Raw genomic sequence first — 25808 nt, 5'->3', positions numbered from 1 at the left:
CCCAGGGTGTTTGACGCTTAGCACTGTAATGTCAGGGGAGCACTCTGAGATCTCAGATGTAAGGCTCTACAGGAGAGCAGCGTACATCTCCATGAGAGAGTTGCCATTTCAAAAATATTGTTCTTGTAAATAGTTGTTGTGACATGACGTCTTTGGGGCTCCATTGCCAGCGTTATCATGTCTCAGTGAGACATTGTGAGGATGTTGCCCACACCCCTGGAATATCTGGGACTTGAGAGCATCGTGTGAAAAGTAGCGCCACTGAGCAGAGGTCAGGATGAGCGATAGCGGTTTTGGCCCTTCTGCTCTGGAGCACACACACTGCGTTAGCATTTAGAAACATTTGTGCTCCCGGGAGTGGGCTACTGACCTAGCCTGGGTTTTACCTTTGCATGGACTTTGTCTCACCCAGCCAGTTGCACTAAGATGCTGCTTTCCTTATGTCAGCTCAGGATGTGTGAGGCAGCAGCCCTTCCATCCCGCTCAGCAGTTCTTTTTCTTAAGCAAGGTGATGGGCTATCAAGAACCTAGGCAGATTAATAGAGAGTGATTGATAAAACCCCCAATATTGCAGTGACTTGGCCTTGTAGGAAACACTTGCAGGAGCACCAGCAGAGCAACTCTGAGGCACCAGGTGCTGTGGTGGAAGACCAGATCCCCAGAGAGGGTTCAAGGCATAATGGAGTAGGAGGATCACCACCCATAGGCAGGAGCGAACAAATAAATAGGGGGTAACAAACTGTGTGTGAAAAACGGATGTGTGCATAATGGATATGTGGAGTATGTCCAGGCAATACCTTCATGTGTAATGCAGGTGCATGTGCACAAGGTGTGGTAAAGTGCGCATTGGTTTCTCTGTGTGCAACATTTGTAATGGCTATATGCAGCTGTGATGTAGTGCGGGGATGTGTGTGTGTAATGTGTGTGTTGGGGATTTGCATGAGTGCATGTGAGTCGTGCATTTTTGTGCAGGGTACATACGCATACGGAATAGTGTGTGTGTGGGGGTGTGTCTGTGGGTATAATGTACATGAGTGGGGTTGGGTGTGGGTGTGTGAAGGGAGGCATCCAATTGGCCGAGGAAGGTGGCTGCATGATAATATTGGAGAATCTTTTGTCCCCTGCCTCTTGGGGATCACCCTGTGTTATTTCCTTGTTCTTCACTCACACAGCGTGCGTGCAGGATTCCTGAATGGGAGCCTGACAGAGCTGTTCTTATCTCAGCAGCAACAGGCATGTAGAGGACACAACCTCTAAGAGCCCATGTGTCTCAAGAGCTCTTCGGGGGCAGGCAGAGAAGGAGTGTGGATTTTGGGCCAATCTGATAATCTGCCCGATCAGGGAGACATTTTCTGTAATGTGAAAATAAAACAGGGATTAAAAATCAGAACATAAACTCCCTTGTGTTCTTGCCTCCGTCTTATCAGTGCCTGAGAATGTGTCCTGCTTGGACAGGGGCCAGGTCCCGGGAATGGCTTCCCCGCCTCTTATCTTAGGCATCTGTATCCTAAATGGCTGCTGGAGAAAACCGCGCCATGTTCTCTTCCCTTAAAACAAGGGAACCTTTCATCTTGGAGCCAAAAGGAAGATGTGCTGGCCTTTGCCAAAGGCTCGCGCTGTTTGCCAATGAGAAGTATGCCAGGTGGCAGAGCATCACTGATGCACATCTCCGCTTTGCAATGAAGCGCAAAGAATGTGCCTTCCCAAGGAGCTAGAGGGTGATGGCATTTTGCACATCTATCAGTGCTTTGCAAGCATTAATGAATTTAGCCTAACAGACCAGAAAATGTCATGATCTTCATTTCACAGCGAGGCAAACTGAGATACAGGCAGGTGAAGTGACTTTGCTAAAGCCTTGCTGGGTGACCTTGGGCGAGACAGGAAGAGAACCCAGAAGTCTTTAATGAGGTGAACTCAGTCCTGGGCTTTAGTCCCAAAACCCTCTGTCCTAATCACGTGGATGTGGGAGGAATGGCTCTAGTGAGGAGGCATCATTGTTCATCCCATACCATGTAGTGTTACACCCCTTCCTTCCCTTCTAGGGAGCTCAGGCTGATAGCACTATCATAAGGAGCTCCAGTGGCTCATGGAGAAAGGAGTGGGAAGTGGATATTAAAGTTGCCCAAACTCTCCTTGAGATTTTCAGTACATTGTTGAATCTGAATCCAGAGAAGTATCCGGATATTCAGCTGCTCCTCCAAACTGAAACCCTGCCCCTTCTGAGGCTGGCCCAGCATCAACAGAGGTGCCATCCTTGATGTTTGCTGCTGTGCTCCTATGTGAGGGACTTGCGAAGAAGATGAGTTGGAAAGAGCCATTCACATGGAGAGCTGCAATAAAGGAGCAAAAAGCCCAGGACTGTGACAGTTGTGGGTGGGGGGAATGAAACAGGCCTGCAGGATCACCAGTGAGGTGGTGGAGAGACCTATAGGGTTGCACAGAGGAATTGAGAAGGGGGTATGGGGTCACACAACTAGGAAAGGGGCCTGTGAGGTCACCTGGTGGGTTCTGGAAATGAGAGGCCCATGAGGTGACACAGGACAAATGTTTTGGGGTGGGGGGGAGATGAGGGTTGCACCATGGCTAATGGTGCTGCATCAGAACTCCTCTGTTTGCTGGTAGGAAGTAAAATCAGAGGTGGTGGGGCACTTTCCTTGTTCACTGCATCTAGTGCTGCTGCAGTTGTTTCCAGGCTCCCCTTTGTTTGCGAGGCTTGTGAGAACCTGGCTCCCATTCACGCTCACACAGTCCACAGCAGAGTAATCCTCTTTCCGTCTGCACCTCGTGTCATCCTATGCCCAGTTACTGTACTTGGCTTCCCTGACTGAGGCTGTTTGTCCAGAGGCAAGTGCACTGTGCCAGCAGCCTAGTTATGCCAGGATGATTAATATTCACTTTGCGCTGTTAACTTTGATTCTTTCTAAATTGGAAGGATAATCTCCTCCATGCCAAACTAGCTAGTTCTGTGGAATTGCACTGCCCTGGGCTAACACAGAGTGGAGGATGGAGGTCACACATAAGCATGCAACATGTGCAAAACAATTGGTCCCATTCCTCTGCAGGTTTCAGGGCCAGCCTCTGAATGGAACTAAAAGTGAGTGTAAATTTCAGACCCCGGCCATGTTGCCTTGTAGGGAGGTGGACGTCCTTGTCATAGGAAGAGGACAGGGGGGCACTGCAACTTCAGCAGAGTACAGACAAGTGATCAGGGAAGACTCGGTGGAGTTGTAATTGAGAGAATAAGGACCAGGTTGTCTCTTGTCCATGCATTGGTGTGCTAGGTCAGGAGATCCCGCCTTGTGCCCTCGTCACAGGGGCCAGGCATAATTGCAGTCCCTGCACTATACAGGCTGCAGCTTGTTAGTTAGTACCCCTGGGGCACTAGCTATTCCAAAGCAGAGAGGGACAAAGCAGATGAGCTGTGACCCTGCTGTGCTTCGCACTGGCCGGCGCATGGGAGCATAGCGAGAACAGTGTCCAGAATGCAGGTCTTCATTTAGTCTCCGTGGCAAGTGAGCCACGCAGCTTTAGCCATATTGCATTCAGAAGCATACCTTGCTAAATATATTGCTGTTTTCATTTCATCACATGCCCTCTGGGCCTCAGCTTATTAGGCAGGCTAAATCAGGGCCGGTGATCTGCTTTCTCAAAGGCATAGTAACATGCCAGAAAGAGGGGAGGAAAAGGCTTACCTTGTAGGATGGCATCAGCAAGAACCCAGATCTGGCACATTTCCTGCTCTCCTGGGTTATGGATAACTGACCATAAAGCATGTGTTAGGCCTCTTTGAAGGTCTTTCCAAAGAAGTTCACATATTATTGTCTGGTTGCACCTTTGTAGCACTGCCAGTTGCCACCTGACAACTCTGCAAACACATTTGCAAACACTTGGCGGTTTTGTTTTTTCCCCTCCCTTCTATGAGGACACTGGTGTGTTTATGTGACCTTCACAAGCTGAACTGGTCCTAGTAACATTGCTGTACAGCGTGAAGTGGGTGCTGGGTAGCTCTTAGGTAATGGAGGAAAAGACCTGGAGAGTTCCATGATTGTACAGAAGGATGTGGGGAGATGGAAAAGTCAGCAAGATATCTGTAAACATCAGGGACAGGCCACAGCTGCAGCCTTCAGCTCTGGATCTGAACTCCCTCAAGCAAGGGAGTGTTTGGATCTGGGATTTCATTCCTAACTCCAATAGAGGGAACTGTGTTTACATATAACCCTGGTCCCAAAGTTAAGTTCTTTCAGGAGACGTATTTTGGATATTATCCCAGACTAAGCTCCAAATCCTCAGCTGGTGCAAACCATTGGACCCCCATTGAAGTTAATGGAGCTACAGCAGGTTACCCTGCCTGAGGATCTATATTTTGCAAAGTACCCGAAGCAAGAGTGTAAATTATAGGAAACTGCCTTTCTGTGGATCTCAGCACATGGACATTGATTAATCCTGAACACATCCCTTTGGGGTGGGGATTATCCCCCTATTTTACAGATGGGAAACTGAGGCACAGGAGCGATAATGTGACTTGCTTGGTGCCACACACCGAGTACATGACAGGGCTGGGACTAGATCCCTGATTCCTCCCCCACAGTTTATGAGTTTATACATCGAAGTTGAAAGGTCTCTGGTGCTTTGTGACAATGTTGCAGGGGTGACAAGGAAGAGAGAAGGAACTGGATTAAAAACACTGCGCCTGCTAATGCTGCCACATGGACTCAGGCAGCATTAACTCTCCCCGACTTTCCTGTAGGGTCCTCTGCAAGTGGTGGCTGGGAAACATCCTCCTGTACACTTCTGGTCCTGCCCACTTCCGAAGGCAGAACATCACGCACAGTCATGGATTTCCTTTGCAGGGCCCCACTGTGGACTTTTTCCTTTCCATACATGGTGGGGGGATCACATGAGCCTTTACATGGTGCTTTTTATCTCAAAGGACTTCACAAATGGACCTACAAATTTCACCCACCACCAAGAGGCAGCCACCTCTGGTGTGCAATGCCGCACCTATTTAACAGAGCACAGCAGCACTTCGCAAGGAGAAAAGATGACTCCTGTGTCCAGTTGAAACTGCAAAGGAAATTTAGGCTGGCAGAGTGTGTGAATTAACCTGAGTTTGAATTCGGCCAGGAAACCAGTGCTAAGTCCCTCGGTATTATGACAAGGACCAGGAGTTTGTTAAGCTGTCAGACCCCTGGTTTTCAATCAGCTCCAAAAGATGGCATCGCCAACACAGCACCCTACAGCAGTGTGCTACAGCTTTGGTTCAGCACTGGCTTCATCCTTTTCTGTCCTTGGGTTTTCCTGGCTAGTGTTAGGTTTTAACTCTATATGGGGTTAAGCTCTGCAGCCCTAAACCCACCGTCTCTTCCCCATTTAGCTTTTTCCATGGTTCTTTATTCATGCCTAAGGTACAGTTCAGGCAGAAAACCTATTTGTGGGACAGCTGCAAACTCCTCTGCTTTCACAGAGAAGCCAATCAGATGGGCTCTGGAATTCTTGATTTTTTCTGTCATCTTGAATCTGCGTGGTGTCCCTGCCTGCCTTTGGGTCCCCTGGGTCCAGTTGTCATCCAGACTTTCTCTAGTTGATCTTTAATTAATGTGTTTCAAGATGGGTTTCTTATTTATTGCATTTGTACAACGTTGATAACAGGCTGTTGTTATGGTCGAGATTTGCAAGAGTGTGCATGTGGGAAAATGGGCGTCCGTGTAAGCGAGTGTGTCGAGTGAGTATATACAAACAAGGGGAAGTGTGTGAGTTTGTGTGTGTGTGTGTGCATTAGAGCAATGGTTCTCAACCCGGGGTCTGGGGCCCCCTATGGGGGCTGCGAGCAGGTTTCGGGGGGGGCCACCATGCAGGGCCAACATTAGACTAGCTGAGGCCTGGGGCAGAAAGCGGATGATCCACTGCCTGGGGCTGAAGCCCTGAGACCTGCCACCCAGAATTGAAGCCAAAGCCTGAGCAATGTAGCTTCGTGGGGGCTCCTATGGCGGGGTGCCCCAGGTAGTTGCTCGGCTTGCTACCCGCTGATGCCGGTCCTAGTTTTTATATGCAGAAAGCCAGTTATTGTGGCACAAGTGGGCTGTGGAGTTTTTATAGCATGTTGGGGGCGCGGGGCTCAGAAGGGAAAAGGTTGAGAACCCCAGCATTAGTGAGTGTATGTGATTGAGGCTCAGGGTACATCTACATTGTAGATGGGAGGGTATGAATGGCAGCTCCTGCTAGTTGGACTTGAACTAGCTCGCTAAAAATAGCTGCAATGCAGCTGCAGCAGGGGCTTCAGTACCAGCCACATAAGCCCGCCTGATCCCCCCAGTCACCTACGCACGTGCACCGCCCATGCAAAAGTCCAGGCTGCAGCGTCGTCCCTGCTATTTTGAGTGAGGTGGCTAGAGAAGGGCGAGTGCATGTACAGCTACCAGAGCTGCCATTCACACTGCTCCGGTAACTGTACCTGCACTCGAGTTCGCCTAGCTGCACAGTGAAGTGGCACTCCAGCTGCACAGAGTGACTGGATTGCTGCACAGGACAATGGGGTCAGCAGCTGGCGATAGCGCAAACTGTAGCCGATACCTCCTGCCAGGCCCAGGCAATTTGAGTTAAAAGCACCACCCCACCCGCATGAATGCTTTTGTGTGTGGTTGGGACTCAAGTTAGGGCAATGGTGCACAGAAGCCAAGCCCTGTGAATGCCTACATGTCACAGTGTGGGGGGGGGGGCAGGGTGAGCGATCAGGGGGTGCGTGTGCATGCAAGTGTGCTCATGCATGTGATTTTGTGGGAACGAGTGTGCACGTGTGAAGGTGCAAGTGAGCCTGTGCAAACAAGTGTGCCAGTCGGTGCCAGATGTGTGTGTTTTGAGCAGGTGCGAGTCCGAGCAAGTGTGCGCCCTTCTGTCAGCAGCCAAGTTGTGGCCTGTCAGCCTGCTCTCCAGCTGTGTAAATACATTGCTTAATCCATTAAGGACCTCCGGTTAATGATTGCAGTGAACGTGCAGCCATACTAGACTGGGACCTGTCTGAATCTCCCAGCTGCCCAGAATGCCATTACAGTGGAGGCCGTGCCTTGGAGCCTCACCCACCGCAGCGTTGCCTTCCAAGGCACTTCTCCAAGAATTGGGCTGTGGCTGCACAGCAGCAGCTGCTGAGCAGGTTTATGGCAAGCTCTGCAAAGATCTGCCAACAGGGGCGTGACTTGGATCTCCTGTATCAGCAAGAGTCGGCTCTCCTCACCTTGGCCACAGTGCACAGTTAGATGCCAGAGGGAAGGACAGGGCTGGTAGGAAAGTTCCCCTGACTAAGTGAAAGCACTAGGAGGAACCAGAAGTTGACTCTGTTCTCCCACCTGGCAGTCCTCCTTTCTGGGAGGAGATCAGTAGGGCTTCACATCATCCTGAGGATTAGAGTGAGATGACCACACGCTGCACCCCCAAATGGTCTCGCAGGGTCAGGTCTGATCACCTGGAGGATGGGAGGCTAAACTCCCAGGAAAACACCAGCTCTGCAGGAAGTGGTAATGGCAATTCAGTCAAGGGTGCTCTTCCCTCTGAACCACTAGTGAATCCATGGGGCTCAGGGATGCTATGCTGTGGGAGAGGCCATCTTTGGGATCAGACATCAAACAGACCCTGACCACTTGAGATTTTAAAAGATCCAGTGGCAGTTTCTGCAAGTCTACGGGTTTCCTAAGTAAGTCTCAATTAGAGTAATTCCATTCAGACAGAATGAGAACCAATTGCCTAGGGAAGGAGTTCTGCAGAAAGGGATCTGGGGTCATAGTGTATCACAAGCTAAACAGTGTGAACAGTGTAACACTGTTGCAGAAAAAGCAAACTCATTCTGGGATGTATTAGCAGGACACAAGAAATAATTCTTCTGCACTACTTCATGCTGATTAGTTCTCAGCTGGAGAATTGTGTCCAGTTCTGGATGCCACATTTCAGGGAAGATGTGGACAAATTGGAGAAAGTCCAGAGAACAGCAGCAAAAATGATGAAAGGTCTAGAAGACATGACCTATGAGGGAAGATTGAAAAAATTGGGTTTGTTTGTAGAATCTGTAGAAGAGAAAACTGAAAGGGGACATGATAACAGTTTTCAAGTACATAAAAGGTTGTTACAAGGAGGCCAGAGAAAAATATTCTTAACCTTTGATGATAAGACAAGAAGCAATAGGCTTAAATTGCAGCAAGGGCGGTTTAGGTAGGGCATAAGGAAAAGCTTCCTGTCAGAGTGGTTAAGCACTGGAATAAATTGCCTAGGGAGGTGGTGGAATCTCCATCGCTGGAGATTTTTAAGAGCAGGTTAGACAAACACATGTCGGGGTGGTCCAAAGAATACTTTGTCCTGTTATGAGTGCAGGAGACTGGACTAGAAGACCTCTCAAGGTCCCTTCCAGTCCTACGGTTCTATGATTCTGTCTCTCCTGTGGTTTCAATTGGATACAATATTCACTTCCTGTCCTCAGCTGTTGTGTGGGGCTGTTGTGCACTGTGAGCCAACTTCTACCTCAGAGGTGGCTGCATTCCAATGATTCTTACAGTACTGTCTCTACAGTGCCTTTGTCTCAAAAGGAGTGACACAAATGTAACATTATTTATTATTTTTTTATTATGTCATTATTACCCAGACAAAGAAGTCAGAATCCGGGATGGGGTCCCATTGTAGAAGGTGCTGTACATAGATATAGTAAACAGACAGCCCTGCCCCAAATCCCTTACAACTGCGTGTGATGTGAAACAGCAGCTGGATACAACAAACAGGCTGGGTTGAAGGCAGGGCAGCAATGGATCAGTTAGAAGCAGCACTCGGAGCAGACCAGCCTCCTGGGAACTCGTCCTTTCCCACCATGTCTTTCCCGGCTCCACCTCTGCTCTTGTTCTGTGCCATGCTCCTCACATTGGTTCTTCAGGGGCCAGTGTGAAGGCTGCTTCATCCACATGTGGATCCCGGAGGATGAAAGAGCTCCTTTCTGCCTCAGACATGATGAGTTTTGTGAGTGGCTTTTCTTAGGTCCTCTGGGTCCCTCTCTCCCCAGATCTTTCTCTTGCTGTCTGGGTCTTTGCTCTCCCCCGCAGAAATCATCTCATTTAGACATCTCCCCTCATCGCAGCTGGCATTTCAAAATGGAACAAAGAGCTGGCAGTGCCCTCCTTCCCCTCTTAGCATTGACAGGCGGCAGCTTTGCTCAGGAGAGGGACAAATCTGCTGATTTATTCTGTCCCCTTAGCTCTGAATAGGGGTTGCTACGTTACCCTCCAGCTCTAAGCCCTGCCAGAGCACGCACCATATATAACCCCACAGCAGGTGTCTATTGAGCAGAGGCTCTTAAATATGCCTCTCTTGTTTCTCATTGGGCCGGCCAAGGTGTCAGGGGAGGTAGCAGGGCACGATTTGTTGGCTGGAGCTGTGGGCCGACCTGATGCCAGGCATAACTTTGGTATCTTCCATGCTGACAGACCACCTCGATTTGGGGATGAGAGGGCAGCCGTGTTTGCAAGGCACGGTGCACACATGCTTTTGTGCGGGTCTCCTTTTAAAATAAATGCTGTCGCTTGGGGACACAGCGGATTCGTGGCGAAGCTGGGAATAGAACCTAGAAACATTGATTCCCCCCGTACCTCTTGCGTCCCACACCAATCCCTGCTCTCATCGCTACACTAAAGTAAATGCTGCAGGGGCTGGATGATCTAACAGATTTTCTCCATCTCTAAGGTGTAACAACCCCATTGACTACCTCAGCTGGCCAGAAAGCCTGCAGGGAAAGGCTGGGGCCTCCTGCTGATCCCAAATTAAAATTCATCAGGGAGTGGGAAGAGGGGATCAAAGGTTGAGGCCTCTGGGTCTGGTGACCGCCACATGTTAGACATGACCTTGAGGTGTCAGAGGTCATGGCTCTGTACCATGGGACAAAAGAGCTGCTAATAGTTCTAAAAGCTCCCTTGACAAAAGGGCCGTCCACCCAGGCTGGGCGAGTAACACTAGCCTTCAGGAAAATGGAGAGTCCTTGTTAGGGGATGCAGAGGAGACAGTGTGTGGAGGCTGGAGTCAGGTCCTGGTGCATCCAACCAGCAGCCTTTGAGCCAAATGTAGCCCGTGGTGGCCTAAGGTATAGCCCACAGCTGCCCTCTCTCCTGGCCACACACTGCTCTCAATGATGCCCACAGCCAAACTCCCAATGACTTCAGTGGAAGCAGGATGGGACTGGAAGGAGAGGACTGGAGAATGCTAACCATAAGTTGACAGTATCCCAATTCCAGAGCATAAACTCTCTGTGGGATTTCCACCTGAATGCTCTGCTGCCCCCTGGTGGGGCTAACGGATACCCATTCCTGGCCAAGGGGGAGATGGTGTCACGCTCTAGGGGTAGATTCGTTGTTAGAGGAGTCTCTGGGGGCTGTGGTATAAACCAGGCTGTGAGGCCCTGACTGCGATGATCTGTAGGACCCTGAAAGAGCTCCGGCCAGCTCCTGGGCATTCTTCGAAGGCAGTGTGGTTTATTTTGGGACTGCATTGTCTGCTGCGTGGGACAGGCTCTCTCCCAGCTCTGCAGATAAGATCGGCTCCATTGGTCACCACCTACCCGCTTTCCATCCTGAGCTGTCTTTGCAACCTTGTGGGTTGTTATATTTCTTGTTTATTCAACCTGGTTTACGCATGTGGAATTGTTCCCTCAGAGGAAGCCTGGACAGTGACGCTGGTCTGAGGCGTGGGGCACAGTTTAGCCCAGAATGGATGACAGGCTGGATGTCTCCAGGCCATGTGTAAAATCCAGAGAGGGTATGATTATTAGACATGCTGAGCACACGCTGCTCCAGCTGATTTTCCGTGGGAGCTGCTGATGCTCAGAGCTTCTGAAAATCAGGCGCATACAGAGGAACCTGCCTATATTGAACTGAGATAGGGTAACTCCTTCGGGAGGGAGGGAGGGATGGAGACTGCAAATCCAAGAGGTTCATTTGCAAACTATAATCCCGGTTAGACTCAAACCTCCCCAGAGAAAGGGTGACGTGGTTCTAGGTAAGAAGCAACGTGTGTGTGTGTGTGTGTGTGTGAGTGAGAGAGAGAGAGAGATGGATTTGATAAGCAATGGGATAGATTGGAGAGGTAGACAACAGAAAGCAAGAGGTGGGTGGACTAGAGAAGGGAAGGTTTAGAGAGACAGATCAATGGGGTAGAATAGAAAGAGATTAGAGAGATCAAACAGATTAGAGAGAGAGGAGATGTACTAGAGAGAAGCTAAAGACAGAATAGAGAGAAATGAGAGAGAATAGGGGACGAAGAAAAAGAGGAAATAACTTTACCGTTTGTGCTGTTGCTATTAGCTGTTGGTGTAGGGCCTGTGACACACATTGGGGCAGATATGATTGCATCCAGGAGAGGATAGTCATGTACGTACCTACTAACCAGTTCGCTGCTTGCAGCATGCATGAGCACTGACAAATTCCTTTTGCCTTTTCTTTTTTCCTTACAGAGTGTGAACGGGAGCCGCCCACCATCCCACTTGGTGTACGACCCATCAACCTTTGCCTTCCGTTCCCTCAGCACCTTGAAGCCCCTGAGCCCAATAGCTCCAGTTGAAGAACCGTCATGTGCCTACTGAAGGAGTTTCTCCGAAACCTCAGGAATTGTCGTACCACCAATCCCCCTGGCAGGGATGGGATGGAATGTGGGTGGGACGGGGACATCTTTGCAATAGCAATCTCCGTGGCAGTGGAGAAGCAGGTGGATTTGCAGCAGGGCCCAGTTTCACATCAGTCGGAGTGAAATGAGCAAGTCTGCTTCATAAGCTACTGTGAAGCCATGAAGATGGCGTCAGCCTCACGGACATGCCAGGTGTATTTAGCCCTCCAGGGCTAGCAGGCAGTCACTGCTTAGAGGGCAGTGGTGGAGATCGGGCAGGTTGCTACCACATGCCCACCAGAACTGAGCAGATTTCTCCCCAGATTCTCTGCCTTCTAATGGTTTGCTGGAGGGCCAGCTGCTTCCCCCAAACTGAAGAGTTCTCAGGGCTGGAGACAGAGGTTGCCTAAGGCCTACAAAGAGAATGGGCCCCTTCTGCGAGGTTGCTCATTTGAAATCCTGCTGCAGTTGACGGGCCCTGGGAATTGGGGGGGTGGGGAGTGTGCATGTAGAGCCTGCAGGTGCCTACACTGATTATTCTGCTGTTGGGGCATTGATCCAATCTGAAGATGCTTAAAATGGGCAGGCAGAGAGCACCAGCGTTAAGGGAATCCCCATGGCTTCTGCTGGGCTTTGCGGTGGGAAATGGAAGATATGTCCTCAGCAGTCCATGGATACAGTGAGACATCCGCTTTCAGTCCTCATGCTACAGGGCTAGAGTGAAAAAACGAGTCGGGTGAGGCGTCCTTGGGTGTCTCCCTGTGACTGGCCCCAGAGAGGGTTGAGTTTGGTGACATCACCCCACGTTCAGCAGAGTCCAACACGCTCTCTGGGAAGCCTGCTGAACCCTCATTCTGCCGGTGCCTTGTAGCCTGTGCTGGGGTGAATGCTGAGCTCACCTGAGTCTGGTCACACCAGCAGAGCAAATGATTTCGACAGGCGTGGCAGGTGGTGCGTGTTGGAGGGAGCTCTTGTTGTCAGACTACGGCAGTTTCCAGAGGGTAGGCATGTCAGAAGGCCTCATCACCAGTGAGACTTGAACCAGTTTTGAGGTCTCACTGGACAGCCGGGGAGGAGGGGTTTTGCCACGAAAGGTGCAGTTAACGTTGGGCTGCCCTTGTTTCACTTGGCTGAGCTGAGGAGGCCCTGTGCTTGGTGCACTCAGATCCTGTGTCCCCATCTGGCGCAGAAGCCCCTGTTCCCTGGATGCTCCCCCGCTCTGAGCAAGCATTCTGAGCCTTGGGCAGGTACGAGGGGGCGTAAGCTGCATGCTTTGCAGGGCTGCAGTAACTTCCTCTCCTTCTCTGGAGTACGAGGGGCCCAGTGGAGGAATTGTGAATTTCTGAAAAATTTCCACGTGCTCTTGTGTGGAGAGCTCTTTGGTGCCCCATGTAAAATGAGCTGGTGGGCTCCCAGTCCCACTCTCCTAGGACAGCTCACATGTCAAACCAGTACTAACTGGCCCCTTTGCTGCGAACCTCAGCAGAGAAGCCAGCTGGGCCACAGAGATTGAACTCCCTTTCTTTCCTTGCACTTCCGAGTTGGGGCACATTGGCAGGAGAGGGTAGTGGGGGGGAATCGTGTCCTGACACTGCCCTTGCTGTGACTAGAAGATTTCAGGGCCGCAGATAAAGCCCCTTTCACCAGCATTAAATAAAGGGCATTGGCTTGATTTATTCCCTGGGTGCTTTTGTTGGGAATGAAAGCTCTAGTGGCTTCCGGCAGGGCGTGCTCTTTTCAAAACAGATGTCGCTCCCAGTTGATCTTCCTCCCTGCGGGGGGCGGGGGTGAGGGGTTTCTGTTGATACCCTCTTTTGATGATGCACATGATCTTTAACTGCCTCCGGATTAAGCTGGAGCATTGCACGGTGAGAACTCATCTCCTGGGGCTGCACCCCTCCATATTAAAGATGAGGGCAGCCATATCATGGCTCCCTTTTCTGCTTATTCAGTATGGGCCTCAAATTTCCAGTGTAGCCTTCAGTTGGGAAAAATTTGGGTGCCCCCCCAACTCTAAGGCTTCAGTCGGTGCTGCTGGAATCAGACCCTGATCGCCCAGCAAGATGAGGTGTTTTTATTGGCCCGAGGAGATGCCGTGTGCTGCCGTCTCTTACGATATTCCACGAGGTGGGACTGGACAACAGAAAGTTCCTGTCAATATCGTTGCCTTTCTTTAGTACTTTTGTAACTTTTCTCTCTCTTTTCTTTTTAAATCAGAAGAAAAATAAAGTTAAATGTTAACAGCTGCTATATTCACGCCTGTTGTTGAGCTCGTCTCTTTGGCTTTTAAGGCTTGGGTGTGTTTACAGAGGAAATGGAGAATGAGACAAGCTCTGAGGCAGTACGGCCATCTCCAAGTCTTCAAAAATCATGAGTCACGCGCCCCCCCCCCCAAATCAGGAGATTGACTAAAAAACCCTGAATAAATATGTTGTGGGGGGGTGGTAATTTGCTTTTTGGTTTCTGAGCCTTTAGGGTGCATTTGGATCATATTTTCAAGCTTTTCTTACAGCCATGAGGGCTAGAAGGTTACTTCAAAAAAAACCCAAAGCTGAGTCTCCACCCATATCATTCGGCTCTAGGAGCTAGGGCTTTAAGTTAAACATCAAATATCACAATTCTTGCGCTAAGATCACGCGAGCTGGCAAAAGGGAATTTCTCAATCAACTACTATAGCGGTAATTGAATAAATAGCTTGGATGTGTACAGCTCCTTTCAGCCCTGTGGATTCCCAAGTACCTTGTGCAAACTATATCCAGGAATCATGTCACCCACTATAAAAATGCGATGTGTGAACAAAGCACGTTCTAGCTCAGCATAGCTTCTTTTTGGCTCCTCCTGATTCCTGGGATCTCAGCTTCAGAGTGAGCCCTTCCCCTGCTGCACACAACTGGGGGGAAGGGGGTGGGGGGTTGCTTGTGGTTGAGTAATAAGGCAGCACCTGTAACTTCTCTTCCCAGCCCTCACCCCTGCTACTAGTGTCTCTAGCTGGAGACATGCAGGTGTTTCCCCTCAGAGCAGAAAACAGACTGTTGGGCTTTACGTGGGAAACATTGTTATGCCTCAGTGTGGCCCAGAAGCTCCCATTCTGCTGCCTTCACCATCCCTGGGGAGGTGGCTGGGGAGAGGGGAGCCAGATTCTCCATCGATCTTGGAGGCGTTCCTCATGAATTTCAGTGACATGAGAGGAGAATGTGGCCCAGGGCATTACCAACTGGGCTGCTGTATGTATCACCTGACCAGAAATCCTATTAACTTTATCTGGCCCCATTCCCAGGGCAAAGAGCTTGAAATGAGCATCTGACCTTTTGGCTGCTTATCCAAACTGCCAGTCCTTTTGAGTTTCATCCATCCCCATAGAAATTTATTTACTATCCACTTTACCATCCAAAGTCCCCCCCCTCAATACGCTGAGCCATGTCCCCAGACCATCCTATACATTGCTTTACTATGACTGGTTTGCGTCACATCTGCAGCAGGCATATCTTTTTTATCATCCACACACTAGGAAAGGTAAGGCATTTAAAAACCTGCTCTAAACGCTAGCTGGTGTTCCAGCACAAAGCTCTTGCTAATACCCACCATTAGGCAAATTTGAGGGTAAAACAGAAGTCATGGCACTGAAGCAAGGGGACTTACTCCAGTGTGTAACCTGAGTCAGTGAAATCATAATCAGGCCCAAGATAACTAAGTGGAAAAAAAAACACGCCATCATAACCCCTTCTTAGCCAGGAGGAAGGAGATATACAGTGGGGAGGGGGCTGATGGGCATTGAGGTCCCCTACAGTATGTGTGTGTGGTGTGGGCAGGACATGTGTGTTGGGGGGGAGAGTTGTAGGTGGAGGTGTATGCATGTAGGGTATGTATACACGTATTGGGTCAATTTGTAGGAGCAGGGGAGACAGCAACATTTCTGGAATGGGATTCTGCTGCATTTCGGCAATTTGCACTACGAACTGGCAGACTTTTTCGCACCCCTTGTCACGCTGATAAAGTCTCCTCAAATTGTGTTGACTGAAAAGTCAAGAATTTTGAGAGCCTCATTCTGCACCTTTGAAGTCAGTGTGTGTTTTTGCTGTTTACATTAACAGACACATGATCTGGGCCTTAAATGGACAACTATAATTAAAAACAAAGATGTTCCATCACAAATTTCACTTCGTCACTGGACAAAAGTAGTTTTAATTCTGTTTCATAGGAGGTCACAGTCTGCTACCAAATGTTCTGATTCTACTTTCCTTGAAGCCAGGGGCCAAATTCCCGCTCCCTTAAATGGGAGCAGAATCAGGCCTCTATTTTGTAAAAGTCTTAGCAAAGCAAGATCTCACTAGTGACTCTGCCCTTGAATCTCTGCTGAGAAATGACAAGAAGCCACCGTGCTTTCTGTGTGAATTCCACATGGGCATAGTGCAGGTGAGCAAGGATCTATTGTCTGGGATTTGGGAACAGCAAGGGCAGGCTTCCCTCGATAATTCACTGCCCCATGATGCAACGGGCAAGTGGACTCACTAAGGGAGAGAGGAACTCTTCAAAGGCCAATGGCATCCTCAAAAGGAAAATTAGGCAGTATTTGTGAAGAGAACAAATTTAAACAACAGGCATCTTGGCAGAGAGTCAGTTAGATTTTAATTGACTTATTCAAGGAACAAGCAATGAGCTAAGGAAAGAAAAGATGTTGAGATTTCAGGAGCTAGCAAATGGCATAGCTAGCTGTAAGCCAGGCTGACAGTGTTTGACCACATGTTTTCAGTTAGCCCGGGACAGGATATGCAGATATCTCCGGACATACAAGGAGCCCAACAATCTGTTTTCCTTTTTGTGGCTGCAGCACATCACGGCCCACTATAATAGCAGCTCTGCCTGTTAGTGGGTTGGCCAGCTTGGTGTCAATTGCCTGTCCCAATGCGACTTGTTCACAGCATACTAGCTGCGAGGTCAAATGAGTGCAAGCACTCAAATTGCTGGGGGGGGGGGGTCAGAGCACTGAGCTGAGAAACGCAGAGGGGGATGTGTTTAAAAAGCATCTTATGACAAATGCAAAGAGTAACCACTTCTACTGGCAAAACATTCATCATCTTCAATAGCAGGAAATTTGCTTTCTACAGAGTGGCCCTCTGGGAATTTCACTGTAATCACGATGCTACACACCACAGCCACCTTGAACTAACATAGTAACTGATGGCAGTAGTACGTTGTCATCCTCTATCAGCAGTGCTGGACCAGTTTTCAGAGTGGGGGTGCTGAGCTGCGCCCCCCTTTCTCCTGTCCGCACCCCTCACCGCCCTCTAGAGCTGGGGCCAGGAGCAGGGTTGTGGCTCCAGGAGCGGGGGAGCTGGACAGGGGTAAGGCGGCCCAGGCTGGGGCCATGACTGGGGGCAGGTGTGGAGCCCCGGGCCAGGGCTGGCAGCAGAGCACCTGGGTGCGGGGCCAGCAGCCGGGACCTGGGGCCAGCAGCAGAGCCCCCGGGTGTGGGGCTGGTGGCCGAGACCCTGCACAAAACCTGGGGGTGCTACAGCATCCCGTTCCCCTAGTTCCTGTGCGTATATGCTCTATGTGGGGATGAGAGGGGGATGAGACACACTTTGCCAATGGATTTCAGAGGAATTTGCTGACAGCAGAGGACTGGTAAGACTCAGGAATATTGGGTTTCATTTCAGGCTCTGAGGGAGCGTGTTGTCTAATGGTCATACACCCTTCTGTCCCTCTTCCCTGCAAGACTAACCTCATCTGCTCTGTGCCCTCCAACCTGTCACAGCCCTATATCTTCTACCCCTCACTCCAGTCCATCCCCAACCCTGGCTCCTTATCCCAGTCTCCTTGCATAGGCAGCCCCAGTGTCCCCCCTCAGACCTCTGAGTCCCAGTCTCCTTCCCCAGGCTCTTTGTCTAGCCAGTCCCAGTCTCCCCCAAAGAGCACCTCATCTGATCCCAGTGTCTCTCCCACACGCTCTCATTCCAGTCTCCCTCCCTGGGCGCCTTGTCCCAGTCTCAGTTGTAAGGAAGTTTTGACATGGGCAACTGTAGTTTTCCTTAACCCCATTCTTGGAAATGGCTGAGCCATTTTTGCTGAAACTTTCCAAAAACAATTCTGCCTCAGGCAGGCACTTGGCACGGAATATTTCAGCCTGAATGGTTTAAGTTTGGTAAATGAAAACAGGTTCTTATGGTGAGAAGTGTTGGACAACCCTAGCACTAGGCAGTACTACCAATCCATCTATAACAGAGCAAAGCCCTGAGTGTATAAATTTCCTTTGAATCTGAAGTGCCTTTGTAAATTCTCCAGCTTGTGAGTGGGTTATTGGTCCCTCTCCTGAAGAGATGCTTTGCCCTTTTCTAGCTTTAAACTAATCCCCCAGAATAAATCCACCACTATTTACAGGCATTGTTTTCTTCCTTGTGTTCAGTGCTGACGAATAATCAGGCCAATTATGTTATATTCATGTCAGCTCTGGTGGAAAATAATTAGAACAATTACTACCCAATCAAAGTGCGGCTGTTTCTCCTGGTGTCATTAGCATGTCCCAAACATTTTGTTCTCGTGCTTTAAAGTGCAATAAGAACACAGTCTGCATGCAACACCCTTTTCAGTGTAACTCCCCAGCACTGCAAGCTTCCGAGCCGTGTTTGCCTCTGCCTCCTCTGAGAGGCTGTTAATTTTCAATCATGGCCTCAGCTCCACTCCTACCTCAGGGAGAGTGCCTGTTAAGCCTGTGATTTACCTAATTTACTTGGGTAATAACTGAGCTGGCTGTGTGGCCATCCGTCTGCTATACATGGTTCTTTCCTCCCCTCCCCCGGGCATACAGAGCAGGAGCAGTGTCCTCGTGGCAGGAAAGAAAGTAGAGACAACTTTACCTCAGTTATGAAATGGTCCTTGGTGCACTGGCTGCAAAGGGTGCTGCTCCTCCATGCAGCACCCAGGAATGGTAAGAGTGAATGCAGCAGGCCTGTTTCTCATTGGCTTTGTGAGATTGTGCCTGGCGATAAGGGTGTCAAGTGCTGGTGCTGTTCAGCTTCAAGGAACCACCAAGTCATTTCAACATCAGTCACCAAACAGGCTGTTGGACAATGGACAGTGATAGCTTTAAGCCTCTCCTGACCTACACCTGGATTGGCCCCAGTGATATACAGGTGAAAAGCTCTCTATTCCCATGAATAAGCCCCCAAGATATCCAGTCATGTTAACTTTGTTTCATGATGGCATGTCAGAACAGCTATACTCAGGCTGTACAAGGTTCTTGCACTTGGGGAGTTGTTAAAGTCCCTCAGTCTTTGGTCTGATACTTGCTTGAGGCAAGCTGTAATCAGCCAGGTCAGAAACCCAGTTTTGGCTTATTGCTACAGTGTTAATAATACCTGGAACTTCCATAACACCTGCTATCCAAGAACAGTGAAGGACTTCAGAGATCTTAATGAAATGAGCCTTACAGCACCTTGGAAGGCAAGACAATGTTATCACTGAGGCACAAAGAGGTTAAAGATTTGCCCAGGATCATATAGGGAATATGTGTCAGAGACAGGGTTAGAACCCAGAACTGCTGAGTCTCTTTCTTAATGAGTGAGCCCAGCCACAGATGATTATGACAGTCAGACTAAATGAGTCAACCTGGCATGACTACATGGATCCACCACCCATTCCTCCCCCTGAAGAGAAGGAGGAGGGTTTTCACAGTAGCATCAGGAGCCACTGCATCCTTGAGATGGTAGCAGTGGTCATGGATTAGCTCCCCGGCCACTCCATGGCCTGGCAGGAAGTTTGTAAACTACCAGAGTGTTTGGGTACTCTGCTATGCACTGGTCCAGCATTTGGGCCTAACCATACTGAACCCTCAGTTGGATGGGGATAACTCTGAAAGTCTCCAAGGGCAGAATTGAGGGCTCAGGGCCTGCTCCAAAGCCCATTTAAGTAAATGGAAAAATACACACTGATTTCAGTGGGTTTTTTGCATTAGGCCCATAAACATAAAACCCATGGTGGTACCACATGCTGCTGTCTATGATGATAAATATTGCATTAACTAGATCATTATAAAACATTTAACAAAAAAACCCAGTCATTTGTGGCCTATGTAATATTATTCAAACATACCCACCCACCTGTGTTTCAAAGCAGATATTAAACAAGAGAGGGGAAAGCAGAGGAGCCAGGTCAATGGTAATTCAATAGTACAATTACCTGAGACCGCTGAGAAAAATCCAATACAAATAGAAGCAGAAAAGGAATTCAAAGCCATCACGATTGTACAGGGGGACCGTCTTCATCCTTTACAAATCCAAGAATAAGGAGTGAAAGTGTAGCATATATGTATATATATCCAACATATTCTTTACAAAAAGAGCTGAACATCTGATTACTTACAAGAGTGGAAGGACTAGAATCCAGATTGATGATTGCCTTGGTTTCTGGTGAAAAATAAAAGATATAAGACCTCAAGGAGATTGCAGAAGGGAGTCTTACTAGTCAATATAGACCGCTCATCATATATATGTCTCTTAGAATGAAGATACAAAGGAAATCAAATAGTATAACACCAAAGATAAGGTGGCAAAAACTGAAGGGTAAGGCTGAGAAGGACTTTAGGGAGTTGGTTATGGAGAAGAAGAGGTCCATATCACATGGAAGGAATGGATAAGTTTTGGGATTTGATGGCCATAAATATACTGGAGAGCGCTAAGGAAGTTATGGGTGAATCAAAAGGGAAAAACCTTTCTTCAAAAAGAAACTTGGTGGTGGAATGAAGAAGTACAAGCAGTGATAAAAGATAAGAGAAAAAAGTTTAAGTTCTGGCAAAGGAGTAGGAGCAAACAAGATCTGGAGGAATACAAAGATGTAAAGAGATTGGCCAGGAATGTAGCTGCAAAAGTGAAAGCATTGGTCTTTGAGGAACTTTAAGTAGGACTAGGAACAAAGGAAGTGGGAAAAGACGCACACAGGCTAGTAAAAACATGGAACAGAAGTAACAAAGCTCTAAAGGAAATGAGGTTCATCAAAGATGGTATGATGCTAATTGATAATAGGCAAATAAAGCATCGAGGGAGAAGGTATTTTGAACAGCTTTTAAGTGCAGAAAACCCAAGGGCACAATGTGACTTCAAAATAATGAACTTTGGTGTAGTGGAGCCTATCACACCAGATAAAATAAATGAAAAATAATAAGACTCTAGACCCACACAGAATTCATTCTGAAGCATGGGAAAAGCTTGGACTAGAAGGCATCCATCTGCTGACATTCCTGTTCAAGTCAATCATGAGACGGTAAAAGATCCCTAACACATGGAGGTAAAGTATCTTGGTGCTGATATATACAAGAAAAAGTGCTATTGGCAAATGCACAAAGTATAGCGGTATAAAGCTGATGAGTCGTACAATTCAACAATGAGAGAGAGAGAGAGTCATCGATAAGAGACCAAGAAAGGCAGTAGATATTAGTGCAAATCAATATGGCTTTGTGCCAGGAAGGTAGACATTAGATATCTACATGGTGCTCATTGATCTGGAAAAGGCCTTTGACCAAGTTTCAAGAGTCATCTGGCGGGGAATAAGCGAGTAAATGGTACCAGCACTTTATGTGCAGCTTCGTCCAGCCACGTAGGGTAAATGCTCAGAATTTCTAGTGGAGAAACATATGAACTGTCGGTAAAGATGGGAGTGCATCTGTGTCCTTTCTTGTTTATTCTTGTCCTGGATACCCTCACAAGGAGCATACAAAAGGAGGCACCTTGGTGCATGCAGTTTGCAGATGATATTCTATGTAGTGAGGAGAAAGACTGTCTAGAAGAAGATCTTGATAAATTGATGTGTTGGAGAGACAGGGACTCAAAATAAGCAAAGGACAAAGAGTGTATGGTATATAATTTCAATAATCTAAATTCTGAAGAATTATTCTTGAAACTAGATGGGCAAACAGTACCAATAACACAAATTTTTCAGGATCTGGGTTCCAGAAGCCAGGAAAATGGAGGATGAAATTGGAACTAGGATAATAAATACCTGGCTCAAATGAGAAAGACATAAGTAGTATAGTATGTGACAGGAAAATACCAGTCTATAAAACGGTAGTCTGTCTGGTTTTAATATATGGTGCTGAATGCTGGGCAACAAAAAAGAAACACGAACAAATGATCTGTTCCATAGAAATGCGAAGGTTAAGATGGATGAGTGGTGTAGGCAAGAAGACCCAGGTGAGGAATGCATATGTTAGAGACATGTTCAAAGTAACACTCATAAATAAAAGAATGAGGGAGTGCAGGCCTAGACTATTTGGTCATGTAAAGCGCAGTCCAGACAAGTATGTGGCTAAGAGGGTCCAACAGATCAAGACTGAAGGAAACAGACAGAGGTCAACCCAAGAAGAAGTGGTGGTATGTCATAGAGGAAGACATAGAAGATATGGCATTGAACAGAGCACTTTGGAGGGAGAAGACGACTCATAGAGGGGACCCCATTTGATGGGATTAACACAAGGAAGAAGAAGAAGATTGCAGCAACCATTGTAATGCAGTGGTTCAGGCCGAGTCCAGTGGAAGGGGACACTTAGGATGCTGAGTTCACCAGTAAATATTCCTTGGGTAGTATACACAGTTCATATTATGCCACAGAACCTCTCTCTATAGTGGTATTTATACAGTTCTCCTCATCATTATGAGATTTCAGCCTCACAATACCCTCGTGAGGTATCAGCCCCACCTTACAGAAAACTGAAACACCCAGTAGATAAAGTAACTTGCCTAAGGTCATATCCAAAGTCGCAGTAGAAGCAGGAATTGAACCAATGGCTTCCAAATCTCAGTCTACTGCCCTATACAGGGGACCATCCACCCGTGCCCCAGAGGCAGTCTGTGCTGTTTGCTCAGCTGATTGATGTTTCCTACTCCCAGGATGTATCATTTGCTCACAAATCCCCCCAACCCCTCCCCAACTGGGTGGGCCTGATTTTCATGGGTGCTGATCAACCACGATTCCAGTTGTAATAAAGGGGAGTGTAAGTGCTCACAAGCAGCTCCTGAAAATCAGGCCCTACATACCCTGGAGCCCAGAACTTGGAAGTGGTTGCTCCCATTAAAAGTGAAGGAACTAGAGGCCTGGCATGGTGCGTGTACCCTCTGCTAGTGGAATGGGTGTTACACCGATTTCTTACCGGCCCTGCCATCTCACCCATTGATGAGAAAATTCATCCTGCCAAAAATAAGAAGGCTTCAGCACTCACCCTGAAAGCTGACCTTCCTGGTCAGTAAAAGCTTCTGTAGGCTGAGGCAGCTCAGCGGTTCAGCCCTAATAATCCATCCGTACAGCCCTGCTTAACACTGGATAGCCACAAGGAGCACATTCTGCTGGTGCACCATATGCTGCACTAGTTGTCTACTTCCTGGAGCAATTCAAGGTGATGATACAGGTCCTTACAGGACCGATCCTGTGAGGCGCTGAGTGCATTCAACTTCCACAGGGATGTTGTGAGTCTTATTTAGTATTTGCAAAGTGGGATGTTCACAGATCCCATCCACCAGTGGCTGTGTTTTAATAACCATACTTTGTCCTGCTGCAGAGCTTTCCATCCAAGGACTGCAAAGCATTAGTAACCAAAGCCTCCAAACAACTTAGGGAGGCAGCAAAATAGCTCGAGCTCCATTTCACAGACTGGGAAGCCAAAGAGATGTGATGCAAGCTGCCTGTCATCACAAAAAAATCTGAAGCAGAGGCAGGACTAAAACCCCAAAATACTACCCCCCCCCACATATTAATCTCACCACCGCCCTTCCTTTATAGTGCACAGTGTGCCTAAAACAGCTGAGCAGTGGTTGGATCGTGCGGCCATTCAAAGACTAGTAATTTAAGTGCCCCGCCTCCCATGCACACACAGCCAGGTGCTATAGTACTGCCGAAGATCTGTTTTCTATTTTCACGTGGGCTGCTATCTGAAGGTGAATATGCCAAAGCTTGAGTTGTACAGGGAAAAGATGAACTGTCCCCTTCAGCTGCTTGCTGGTTGAGTGAGCGGTGGATGGCTGGTAAATTTGGTAAAGCGGTGATGGGTTCTCTATCTCCTCCTAATGATGATGTGATCAAAAAAAGACTCCCCCCCGCACCCCTCACAAGCCTGCACCATCCCTTTGCCCCACAGATACTCCGATGGAGCTGTGCAAATCCTGGTGGTTTAGTCAGCAGAAAGTTGTGTAAACCTTTTTCCTTTGGTTCACGTGGCTTTGAAGCCCTTGAATTATAAGTTCAAATGCCCCAGAAACTCAAAGCTAAGCTCAGTCAAAAAAAAAAAAAAAGCTTTATGATGAGGCAAAACCATACCATAAGGGCTCAGCCATTCCTTCTTCCAAGGCTCAATGAAAAGTTTGCCAACCTGGATTCATAATCATAACCTTGCCCAAAGCCAGGCGAGTCCTCTAAAAACAGGGAGGGACACAAATCAGGACGTTTGGAGCTGGAATTTGGGGTGCTCTGGGTTTATAGTTCAGCCCAGCATATTAAGGGGCTATTTGCAAAATTCAACCAATCCCCCTCCCAAATTCCAGGGTTTTGGTTCAGGCTCCTCTGTACTGAAAACTCCACTAACCCTGGAAAAATGAGCCAGTAGGATACCAGGATATGACAGAGGGTGACGATTCAGCCAGTAAAGCCCAGATCCTCAAAGGCATTGAATTTCAGTGGCAGTTAGGAGCCTAAATACCTGTGAGGGTCTGGGCCTGAGTGCTCTGCCTTTGCACCTCGCTGCACAGCCCGAGAGCAGGACACTCGCCATATGCAGTGCTGCTTTCTTATGTACAACCCCGGCTACAGGGCATTAACTAATGGTGTTAAGAATAAAACTTGGCACCATGCAGTGAAGATCTCAAAGTACTTTGCAAAGGTGGGGGAATATTATTTTGCCCATATGGCCAGTAAGAGCATCAGAGCATTTAAATGACTGGCTCAAGGTTACACAACAAGGTAGTAGCAGGATCAGAAAAGGAACCCAGGTGTCTGCTGCCAAGACCCCTGTTCTAACTGCTATACTGCATTGCCTTCCTTCTTTCTATGACTTTTCCTCTTGAGGAGCAGCTATGGAAGGTATCTTGAACCAAGACCTGGACTTCAGCTGATCAAACTTCAGGAGCACACTTTTTAACTTTGATCTACTGCTGTTTCAAATGGGATTAGGTCAGCGTGCACTAGGGAACTGATAGTGTGGCAGTAGGGTCCACACAGCCAGTTAGTGGGCTGCAAACTCGTGCTCTACAGCTTGACACCCCCAACTTGTCGCACACAACTGCTCCAGCTAGACAAACCCTCAGAGTGTCCCAAGTAGCCTGCAGACGGCTGAAGAATCACTCCAATTTTTCCTGACATGTAAAAGGAATGTACAGGAAGCGAGTCAGTACTGGCCACATACTGGGCATGACTGGCCAAAACTGAGAGATCCAAGCATCTTATGCTGAATTTCCTCCAGTGGCTGACTTGGAATTTATGACTGTGGCAGAAATGGAATTGGGTGGTTAAAGTGTCTATTCTATTCAGGAAGCTTTAGATAGATCTTGCAGAATGAGTAACCATCCAAATTACTACCAGATAACTGACAGTATCCCCGGCTGGAGTTATGTTAAATGAAAAATGTGTATTACCGTTCGTGGGTCATGGGAATCCTACCTCCTTTGTCCATATATTTTTGGCTCTGGGCAATGCTGTCTAGGTATATTAATACTAACATAATAATAATCAGACTTCACACTTACTCACTGGGAGCACTGGTCCTCTCAGAGCATGTGGCAAAAGGTAACCTTATTACCCAAGATCACACAGTGAGCTAGTAGCGGGTTGGAAATAGAACCCAGGTCATCTCACACAGCTGTACTAGTCACTGCTGTCTCCTTGCATGAGCCTGTTAGACTAAGATTTATAGCACTTGCCTGGCAAAACTGAGCTCCTTCCTTGCAATAACCCTGTAGTGCTTCAGGCCTTCCTCAGGGTAAATTCAGGGTGAAATTCATTCTTGGGGTAATCCCACTGGTTTGAACAGAGTTACCCAAGAGATACATTTGGCCCATTGTAGCCAATTCTGCCCTCACTGTCGGGGGCAGGGCACAATTCCTGGTGAAGTCAGTCCTTGGCCTGAGGTCATGGCTGCTGCACTATGTCAACGAGGGTAGGAATAGATCCCTTGCCCTAAGCCCTGTCGGATTTGATCCTTTGCGTTAGATCCTTAGCTG

At 48.2% G+C, this 25808-nt stretch overlaps 1 protein-coding gene across 2 annotated transcripts in view; it reads left to right on the top strand.

The window, feature by feature from the left end:
• The window catches only part of LOC119853162, a 73295-nt gene extending 59429 nt beyond the window's left edge, over nucleotides 1–13866 (top strand). For both annotated transcript variants that reach the window (XM_038395821.2, XM_038395820.2), the window contains exon 5: nucleotides 11468–13866. In XM_038395821.2, coding sequence (XP_038251749.1) covers nucleotides 11468–11596 — 129 coding nt within the window. In that variant the 3' untranslated portion in view covers nucleotides 11597–13866. The remainder of the gene's footprint in view (nucleotides 1–11467) is intronic.
• The last annotated feature ends 11942 nt before the right edge of the window (nucleotides 13867–25808 follow it).

This window comes from Dermochelys coriacea, chromosome 3 (genome assembly GCF_009764565.3).
Source record: "Dermochelys coriacea isolate rDerCor1 chromosome 3, rDerCor1.pri.v4, whole genome shotgun sequence".
Lineage (NCBI taxonomy): Eukaryota > Metazoa > Chordata > Testudines > Dermochelyidae > Dermochelys > Dermochelys coriacea.
Note: the sequence above shows the minus strand (reverse complement) of the source record. Positions and strands in the feature narration are given on the sequence as shown.